General features: G+C 43.5%; 1 protein-coding gene across 1 annotated transcript in view; it reads right to left on the reverse strand.

Moving 5' to 3' along the window:
- The window catches only part of ROR2 (receptor tyrosine kinase like orphan receptor 2), a 256,782-nt gene extending 245,902 nt beyond the window's left edge, over positions 1–10,880 (reverse strand). Inside the window, exon 1 of the mRNA XM_019555129.1 lies at positions 10,702–10,880. Coding sequence (XP_019410674.1) covers positions 10,702–10,774 — 73 coding nt within the window. The 5' untranslated portion in view covers positions 10,775–10,880. The remainder of the gene's footprint in view (positions 1–10,701) is intronic.
- Between the last annotated feature and the right edge of the window lie 209 nt (positions 10,881–11,089).

Genomic DNA, 11,089 nt, shown 5'->3' on the forward strand with positions numbered 1-11,089 from the left:
CCTCCATATTCATCTGATATGGCCCCAAGAAATTTTTCTCTCTCCCCTCAACTAAAGAAAACCTTGAAAGGAAGAAGATTTTGTGATGTGGAAACCATAACAAAAAATGTGATTGATCAGCTTTTAGCAATTTCACAAATTGCTTATCAGAAGCGCTTCCAACAATGGCAGAGATGTGGGGAGAAGTATGTGGCTGCACAAGGAGATTGAAACCCCTGTAAATAAAATATTTTGTTTCCTACCGCATCAGTCTCGATACTTTTTGAACAGCCCTCATACATGTAAAAACTATGTATGCATTGCATCCACTAAGATTTATATGGAGATAGCTAGCTTAATATAAAACACACTTTTTTACCATAAAAATCTCAGTGAGGGCGAGACTGATATCTCATTTTTGTATACGTATATTGACTTTCCTCATGTACTTTTGGAAATTTTCTGAGGGACAAGCATCTCATGCAAGTCAACTACAGTTCTCTGTCTTTCCCTCTACCAAACAAATAAGAAGCTTTGTTTGTCATAAGTAGGAACCTACCGAAATCACAGCGGAAGTGCGCCAAACAGCAGATCCTTTAATTTTGCTCATTTTGCCACATGTCCCCTCACCCCAACACTGATTGGTGGTGGTGCGCTGGTATCCCACTGTTTCCTGCTGATTGGCCAGGAGGCAAAAAAAAATGCAGTTTCAAATATGCCAGAGTTTTTGCCTCCTGCCACTGATTGGCTGAGGGTCCCCAGCGGCCCTACTGCTCACTGCTTATCAGCTGGGAGTTAAAAACCATGGCGTATTTAAAACTGGTTTTTGCCTCCTGGCCAATCAGCAGCGAGCAGCAGTGCAGCTGGGATCTCTCCACCAATCAGGAGCGGGGGGCATGCAATGAAATGAGAAGATTAAAGGAGCCATTATGCCATGATTTTGACAGGTCCTTAGTCATGAGAAGGGATCCTGGGTTTCTCTGATTTAAAAATATCTCCAATCAGTTAAAGAGAGTAACTCCCAACCCACATTTTGCCATGATCAAAATGAAATGCCACTGTATACATAACTATATATTAGTGGTGTTTCATTTAAATCACAGAAAAATTTGGATACTTTTTTAAACTGAATATTGGGGATTTTTTTTTAAATCAGAGAAAAAACCAGGATTCCTGGACATAAGTACTTTCATTGTCTGCTTCTATGCTGACATAAATTATAAACATTTGTAAGGCCTTTCCACAAAGGGCTTCAGAAAACAACAGCATTTGCTGAGTGCGTAGTATCTAATTTGTAAATTGCCCATCCCAAAAAAACCTCAGGTAGCATAATGATTTTAAGATATGAAAACACATCCACTCAAAAAATGCGGAACCCCTCACTAATCAAAAACTGATGAAAAGAAACCTCTTGGTAATGCCCATCAGCATTATGGTTTTGACAATACAGAAACTGATGTGCCAAAAGTTTGTCATTCATGGTGCAACACACCATCTTACCAGACCTAAGAAAAAGACAAAGCCCACTAAACTGTCTGAATATTTCTAATTCAGATTGAAAAGGCTACTGAATTACCTTTGTCTTTGCACCTAGGTCAGGTATATTCTAGCTTTTAAAAGCAATGGTTATCCCCCCTATAGCACTCAATATACTACAACTGAAAACAACTTATTTGGAGTTTAAAGTCAACTGTAATTATTAGAAAATAAGAGAGTTAGAACTCTATGTAGATAGCTCAGTAAAAGTATCTTCTTGAAATGCAACAATAATAAAAAGCCACAAAATGCTGGGGCATATATAGTATATAGTATTATAATGATATTGTATCAATCACTTTCGCTCTGTGCAGTTCTAGTGATTCCACCTTAATAAGATATAGAAGAAAAAGGAGTCCAGAAACTAATCGTCAGAATTATTAGAAAGATGGGAAGATGTCTACATGAAAAAGTGCAGAGAGGAGACAGATAAAAGAGTCATGACAGGGATGTACTGTATTTTCTTGCATACCACTTCCTCCTCCCACCAAATAAGTCTTGCACTGTGTTTTGGGGAAGGCAGAATGAAGAAAGAAAGCTAATTCCAGAGCTATGGCTGCACAGAGCAAGAACAGAGCCTAATTTTGAATTCACCCTCCCTTTCCTACTTGACCAAAAGCAGAGCTAAAAAGTCTGAAAAGCTGTAAAATAGGAAAGAGTTTTCTAGCTAGCAAGCAAATAATTGCCAGAAGACAGGTTAGCTTGATTCACAGAACATCAAGACTATTAAAAAGTAGAGACTACCATTAATATCTTTGGAGGGAAGTCATTAATTCAAATGACTTTCTCCATTGCCTGAATAGAAATACCACAGTCACTGCTAGGAAGCTGGATTTTGGAATGAGCTATTCTGGGCAGCAAAAAAAAAAAAAAAATCAGCTTCCCCGATTAAGACAAGTGCCCTCCTTTTTGAGTGGGTGATTTTTGGGGAAAAGTTGCATTGGTATGCCAGAAAATATGGCATTTTTGGTAATATAATCAAGAACATAGAGCTGGACAGTTACATCTGTGCAGCTTCTCCTAACACAAAAACAATGGGATGGTCAATTAAACTGATAGACTACAAATTTAAAGATAAGAGAAAATGTTTTAATACAATGTTTAATTAGCATGTGAAACCCACTTCTATAACCTACCAAATCTAAAATCTTATTAGTATTCAAAAAGAAATAAACATTTTTATGTATAAGAATGATTTCCAGTTAGGTTAGACGAGGGATTCTTTACCAAGGTGCCATGGTACCCTGGGGTGCCATGAAATCCTTTGAAGGGTACCACACAATCATTAGGTATGTAAACACTTACATGTGATTCACAAGATAAATTGAGAGATTTCATAGGAACAGAGAAGAGGAATCCAGTGTCAAATTATTCTGACCTATTTCAGTCTAAGTTCTTTGCAACAGAAGAATTCCTTTATTATTTTTCTGTAGTCAAAAATAAATGAAAGCTTTTCCAATGGGTGCCTTGAGTATTACAAAGTTGACAAAAAAAGATATTTTTTTAGAAGAGATCAAAACTCTCATCCTTTCTAGTATAAGTCAGTACTAAAGGTTACCTCCACAAAAGGACTTGTAAATTACAACACTCTTGCAATGGCTAACCATTTAGCACCTACAGTCCTGAATGATGTACATAACTTCCACATACAACACACGGGGAGATTTAGGTCCTCATAACTTGGAACCACAAAATGCCACAATCTCTAAGTAGGTGGCAAGCTGCCTAATCTAGTCAGCAGTAAATGTATAGTATATCAACCAAAAAAAGTTAGGTGCCTCCCTCCATTTACAATTTCTAACTATAAGTCTTCTCCTGGAGTTTCACACTCAAAATCATGCTTTTCTCACAAAAACAGACTAGTGATTTAGGCCACTTACCAGGAATTTAAATTCCCCTTTCATGTCTATAGGAACTTGAAGCCACCTCTCCCATATCCCAGTACCAAACAAAAGTATGTTCTGTAGTAGGTACTGTCTCAATTCTTCCTGTTGAAGCTGTTCCACTTCGCATTACACATTCACTAGGCTAGAAAAAGACTGGATTAGAATAAATATTGGCCCACAGGCTGTGCACAGTCCATGCATGGTTAGAGCATGGTGGCATTGGCATCAACTCATTCACTAGCAGTGCTGACACAGTGGCAAGAAGCTCCATGGTCCAGATTTACAGGAACTCATTCCATTAGGTACAAGAAATGTGCCGCCTGTTCTCCTCTGGCTGTGTTCTCCGTGAAGCCTGATCAATCATCTTATTCTGCTGATGTGATAGGCAGGGGAACATACAGTTTATGAAACCCAACAAAATTAAGGCAGGATATAGGTGACTAGCTCCTGAACACCATCAAGACTCGGGCAATGTTGGGCATTCCTGCCATTAGACATTTGGGCATCTAGAAATTTTTAGAAACATCAGGGTTAAGCAGTAGCTAACCAGAAACACAGTTCTGGACACAGGTGCCTTATGTGGCACTAATTCCTGTGGACTTAGCCCTAGAGGATCTCATTTTTCCATAGCTCTCTTACTACACAGTTTCTTGCACCTTCCTGTGATGACAGGACAGGATGCTCAGCTAAATTGAACTGGTCTGTCCATTCAGACATTGTTAACTTGGGCCTTTTGACTTTCAAAAGTTTGCAAACAATACCGATGTTGTTCCCTTATTACCTACACACTTCTAACAATGATTTCAATAATCTGTGTATCAAAACGGAGCTTGTAGTGACAACACATAAGTGAAAATGTATTTCCCTTCCTTAGATATGCTATGCTTCCTCAGCCTGATGAAGGCTATTTACACCTGAAAGCTTGCTATGAAAAATTTTCCAACTATTTGAGTTGGTCTAATAAAAGATACCAGATTTATCCAAAGAACCTGACCTGCCTATGCCCTTAGACCAACACAGCTACAACCTAAACCCCCATTTCTAAATTGACACACTGTAAGAAGCTAATAGTACATATTTAGGAATTCAGAGATAGGATAAACTTACTCCATTTGGTGAAACAAATTAACAGTCAGCTAATTGGTTCTCAACAAACTGTTGTTTTCCATTTGAAATGAAAATTTTTGCAACTGAATACTGAGGTAACAGCTCAGAAGTCAAAAGGCTTGGAGTGAGGTAATGCAGTAAGTTGGCCAGGGACCTGCGACTTCACACTGTTCACATGTTTAAACAAAACCAGGAGGAAAGACAATAATTTAAATTAAATTGTTGTTTGTCCCAAATGGTTACTGGCTATACTACAGAAGTCTGAAGTATAAGTAAGAATAAAAAAAACAGGATTAACAAACAATGAATCTTCTTTCACTTCTGCAAAATCCTGTCATTCCTTGTCTTTGAAGCTTTAACTACTTTGTAGTCACTGGATTAGAAGACTTGAGCACTTGCATACTTTCCAGACATGCTGAGCCTAACGACAACTTCCTTTAAAAAGCAACAGCCCCACAGTGAATAAACAAATCTAAGTAGCAAGCTACCCTTTAAACAGGGAGCCTAGTTAAAAGAACATTGCAGAGTAAATGACATACTGTAAGCAGCATTTCTGTCCTGTTCTGTAGACATACTAAGCTGATGCATAACAATCAAAGGTGGTTTGGTTTATTAGACACCTTTGTTGTGCTGACAATTTACAAAATATTTTTAAAAGCCTCAGGGGGAAAATAAACTATTGCCTACTGCTTAAGAAATTATTTTCAAGATATGATTAAAAACTTCAGAAACTAACTGCTTAGTACCTAGCATTTTCAGTAAATGCACCCTTTCACTCAGTTGTTGGAATTCTGTGAAGATCCATACCATGTGGAAGAGATGCCAGCAAAGCTTTAAGCAGATCACAGTTATGAAGCAAATCTCACTGCATATTACCACATCACATTCTTTTTAATTTTACACCCGCAACTTCTATGCTACAGCTGCTATTTCTGTAATTACTTCAAATACATTTCCATACAAACGACCCCACTGCGTGCTATTAACACCGTACCCAAGTGCAATGAATTTAAAAAGAGATCAGCTTTCCTGCAAACAACCTGAAGCTCACTAAATAGGATTAATTTGCCTGGCCTGTCAATCTACCTTTTCCTCCCTGCAACTTGCATTTCTATGCTATTTACAGCAGAAAAGAGATTATGGAGAAAGCCACTTGTGATGGAATTGCTATTAACAAAATCAAGACACTCCAGGGGAAAAAAAAAGTTTCAGGGAAAACTTTTGACCCAAGGACAAACTGAATTACTAAACAATTGGTAATTTCATTAGAACAAGAAAAGGTTTGTCTTGTGTAGAAAAAAAAGCTTACCATAAAAAAATCTTTGTAGTTAGTGAAATATATTACAGACAGTATTAAGATTCCTATATTTTCAAAGTTATATGGGATTTAGCCAAACAAACTACGCTGACTTTCATGGGAGTTGTTCAGCTAAATCCCATTTATTAAAGTCAGTAGGGGTTCAGTAGTTAAATCCTAAGCAACTTTAAAAATTCCAGGGTCTTACTACATCTTCTAATGTTTTTAAATTCAGAAGTCATCTGCACTACATAAATCACTTTAGTAATGCCAAACTCTACAAAATGTGCTCTCTTCTTTAGCCCAACCTAGAAGTTCATAAAGACATTACAAAACCATAATACCATGTGATAGACTAGATGTCACTGTGAACAAACTTTTTATGACTGAAAAAAGCATCTTGCACCAATGTTCCAGACATCCTTAGCAAGTCACATGTGAGCTAACTACAAATTGTTTAGAAAATGCTGTTCTTACTGAACAGCATTATTTAGTATTACAATACTTTGACAGTTATACAGAGCTTAATTTGTCTAATAGATGTGTTTTATTTATACAAAAATATAAGCTTTCCTAGCATCTGACGAAGCATGCTGACACCTACCAAAGCTTATGCCTCTCTGAATTAGTCTTTAAGGTACCACCCCATCTTGTCTTCTGCCTGACTTCAGACTAACATGGCTAACTACCTCTCTATTTATGGCCTCATATGTAGAACATGTGTGTGGGGGGCAGGGATCTAAATTCATATTCTTTGTTCAAAATTCATGGAGCTGTTTGTGCACCATCATAAATTCTGACAAGCTGTCTTTCTAAAGAACAGGTCATGTCTAAAACTTCTTCAAAGTAATTACTGAAAAGATTGAGATAAAATATTTTAAGTAAGAAACTGCTATATGAAGTATAATAAACTAGGAGATTGCTTAATATAAAGTACATTTGATTTAAAGCAAAATAAGAGTATTAAGTAAAAGTAAAATTGTGATAATAGGAATATTACAAGTACTGACCATTTCAGTAGGATTAATATGAGCTCCACCCACAATACTACACATTCAAAATCCACCCTAAGATCCACATTTATGAGAGATACTATTCCACTCTATTCAGAGATGGCTGAAACATTTATTGCAAACCTACCCACAGGAAAATAAATTGAGAAAATGTCAAAGATTTTTAATGGCATGTTCCAATTTGCTCTACTGTCAGATAATTCTGTTAGACTCCGACTCTGTGCGGTGCCCAATGACTAGGGAGATGACAATCCAATTGCTCATGGATCCTGTTACTCATTAGCCAGAGCAAGCAGGGAGCAAACACCAGCACACATTGCTCACAACAGCTTTATTCAGAATGGAGACAGCTTTAGGTGAGCTCCCTCACAGACACCCAGTCTATGAACATGGGGAGCAGCCCTGAACATTATTTCTTTTCACATTTTATACACATTGGTTCATACTCATTAACATTCACTACACCTATTTCTCTCCTCGGGTTCCACCCATTTCTCCTCCGAGCTCAAGCTCTTCCTTGGTTTACTGTTTACTTCATTAGCATGGAATTGCCTATGCATTTCATTCATTTACATGCCTCACTGCTCAGAGCGCATGCGTAAGGCCATGAACTCAGGTACTCTGGGTCACTTGCTGGTTCTTTCTTGTTCTTTGCTGATTTCAGCACCATCTCCAAGGTCTTGCTTCTGCTTTATCTTCTGACAATAGCTGGTGGGCTGCATCTTGTTCTTCTTATACAATGGACTCTAACACTACTTTGTTTAGAAAACTGTTTGTCTAAGCATTTGCAAGGTTAGTCTTAATACATCATTCTGCCTTGTGACCAGCAACTCTGCTGAGACACAGAAAAAAGGTCTTTCTTCAGCTGCAGACACATTACTGTCACCTTAACAAATTCCATCCTAATTTTGAAAGTTCTGTTGTGTGTGAATGCAGGTAAGGAAATAAAAATGGTCAATGGATCAGTGGAATCTCAGATTAGAGGATCAGATTAGTGGAATCTCCAGGTAACAACAAAATAGAGGTTATGCAGACCTACTCATATCCTATATCAGTGAGCTACAGAGTTCTCTTATAGTTGGTCTTACACTCAGTGCTAGCTCCTTCTTGTCCTCCCCAACCCCTGCAAAACATACCAGTTTTTAAACTCCCAGGAGACACAACTGCATTCAAACAGGGCATACAGCAATGATTCTCAACTAGAGTGTCCCAGCACATGAGGGCACCTTAAGATTTCTTCAAGGGTGCCACACAATGGTAGCACTGTTAGGTATGCAAACACAATTCACACGATAAAACCAGAAGTTTCAAATAGAAATGCATAGGTGTGGTCCTTCTGAGATCTTTGCAACAGAAAGAGTGCTGTTATTTTTTCTGCAGTCATAGAGAAGTAAGGCTGGAAGGGACCTCTGGAGGTCATTTAGTCCAGTGGTTCTCAACCCTTTTTTGTACCAGGACCCATTTGTAAACATCAATGACTAGTCCCGATGCAGTGCCCCTCACTCCTGACCTGTTGCCCCCCGCATCCTCCAGTGCGTGGAGCAGGGTGTGGGTGTGTGTGGGGCAGGGGGGAACCAAAGCAGCCCCTTGCAGGTTGGAACTTTGCCAGCCTGCAAGGGAAAAGCCATAGTTTCTCACATTTCTTTAAAGGAGAATCCATTTTTAAAGTTTGTTCGTGACCCTTTCGTATACTGTATTCTTGTGACCCACAGGTTGAGAAACACTGTTCTAGTCCAACCCCCGTCTGAGGCAGGATCATCCCTATCCTACACAATGCATAATCTAACCTCCACATAAAACTACCATAAAACCTGACACAGCACAGACCTAGCACCCTAAGCTGCCACAGGTAAAGCAGGGGAACCATGGTGGCCAACATCCTCCTTCTATGAAATGTTGATATATGTTCAAGAGATCCCAGGTAGTGTTGAAAAAAGAGTGAAAATGAAGAGCTGGAGTTTTCTGATGGGCAGGGTTCTTATCTACAAGCATTGGGAGGGAAGGAGCCAGTCAGGAATGGAAGACACCCAGGTCTCAAGAGCCACTAATTAAAGTGAGAACCAAGCCTTTAGATCCTCTTGCTTCCTCATGCTACCCTTCATCCTGGATTTCACTTGCAGAAACACCAGGCTTTGTATGATGAAGTGCCTGTCCAACACCCGGCAGCCAGGGCTTTGCCTTCAGACTGCTGCAAGGGGCCTGAGGCCTAGGCTCAGGATGAAAACCCTGCATGCCTCCTTCTCCCTGGCTCCTCAAAAAGTTGTTTGGAGACACTGGAAGCAAATGGGGGGAGCAGGAGAGGAGGGGGGGCATCTCACAGCAGGGCTGGACAAGCCATTACCCCTCTCCAGGCCTGGGATGGGACGCTGTTGCCTAACACCTGGGAGGGAAGTGGTGAGGGGGGCTTCTGTTCCCAGCGTTGGCAACAGCAAACTCCTGCCCCCATCTGCAGCGGGCAACCAGGCTGCTGCAGTTTGCCCACGCTGCCCCCATCCCCTTCAAAGGGAGCCATAAAAGCTGCGAGAAAATAAACGCGGCAGGGAATGTCCCTAAAGCCCTGAGGTGTAACATGTGTGTCCCCCCCCTTCCCATGACCAAGGCAACAAATGGCAGGAGTCAGGCCCCGGGAACTGAATGACAGGAAATTCAGGCATCTGTCACCCCCCGGGGAGAGGTAAACGGATTACCCTGGCCAACAAAGGGAAGAAAACCCCTAGCCAACGTGCAGAGGGCCCCTCTCCGCCCCGACCACAGCGAGGAGGCTGCGCGGAGCCCTTGCCCGGGGCTGTCCCGCCGCCGCCGGGGCAGGGGAAGGGGCAGGGGCAGGTTTGCGGAGCGGGGCCGCGAGCCCGGCGGAGGAGAGCGCCCCGGAGCGGCTCTGCTCTCGGGCATCCCTGGGGCGGGAGCCGCCTCAGCGCCGCTCCCGGGCCTTGGGGATCCGGGCCCTCCCGTGCCCCCGCCCGGGAACGCACTCGCAAGCCCTATCGGATGCATACACATTCACACTGAAGCCTCCAGCACGCACCTATTTACACACGCACATAAGCTTCCATCTCTCTCACGCGCGCACACACTTTAGACACATGCATACTTAAGCCTCCAGCACACACACACGCCGACACTCAAGCCTCCATATCACACTTGCTCACACTTCAGCCTCTCTCACACGCACACACTTACACCTCCATATCACACGCACTCATGCTCGCACATCAGCCTATCACACACGCACACGTTTTGGTTTTTTTGTTTTTTACACACGGACACACCCTTAAACACACACGTATACTTAAGCCTCCATCACACTCGCACCCAAGCCTCCATCTCTCTCTCTCCCACACTCAAGCCTTCACACTTCACACCCAAGCCTCCATCTCTCTCTGCCACGCACACACTCGCACTCAAGCCTCCCTACCTCACGCACACACTCGCACCCAAGCCTCCACCTCTCACACTCACGCACACTTAAGCCTTCATCTCTCACACTTATTTACACACTTAAACCTCCGTTCCACAAACACAGGCACACGCACGCTCCCACTTAAGCCCCTATCGCGCGCGCACTTTAGACGCACACATGCACACTGAAGCCCCCATCAGACACGCACACTGGCGCTCAAGCCTCCGTCTCTCTCACACTTATTTACACGCACTGAAACTTTCATCTCTCTCTCTCACACACACTCCAAGGTCCGTCTCCCGGGCGCGGCGCGGGAGGGAGGGAGGCCGGGGGGCGCCGCGCACAGCCTCGCCCGGCCCTTTGTTTCCACCTCCCGGCCCCGAGCATCGCGGGGGCCGGGGACTGTGTAGCGGGGGCGAAGTGGCCCGCCGACGACCCTCGCCTGCCCGCCGCCGCCGAGGAGCTTGGCGCCCCCGCGCTTACCTGCTGCGCGGAGGCGGAGGAGCCCGGAGGCCGCCAGCAGGGCGAGGAGGGCGCCGGCCGTGCCCCGGCCCATGCTGGGGAGCCCCGCGCGCCCGCCGCACAAAGAGCTCTTTGTGGCCCAGCCGCCGCGGGCGGGGAGCGGGCCCAGGGATGCTGCAGGAGCCGCCTGCCCGCGGATGCGCTGCCCGAAGTGGATCCCGCCTGGCCGGCGGAGGAGGAGGAGGAGGTCCCACCTCTTGGCCGGCCTTCCCCGAAGTTCTGGAGCACTTTGTTGCTGTCCCGCCCGGCAATCCCAGCCCGGTGCCCAGTGACTTCAGCCCGCCGCCGGCCACGGCTCTGCCCTGCAACGGACTGTCCCGGGCTGCAGGAGGAGGGAGCCTCTCTCTCC

Source organism: Crocodylus porosus, unplaced genomic scaffold, assembly GCF_001723895.1.
Source record: "Crocodylus porosus isolate Cpor-Errol unplaced genomic scaffold, CroPor_comp1, whole genome shotgun sequence".
In the NCBI taxonomy this organism is placed as follows: Eukaryota; Metazoa; Chordata; order Crocodylia; family Crocodylidae; genus Crocodylus; species Crocodylus porosus.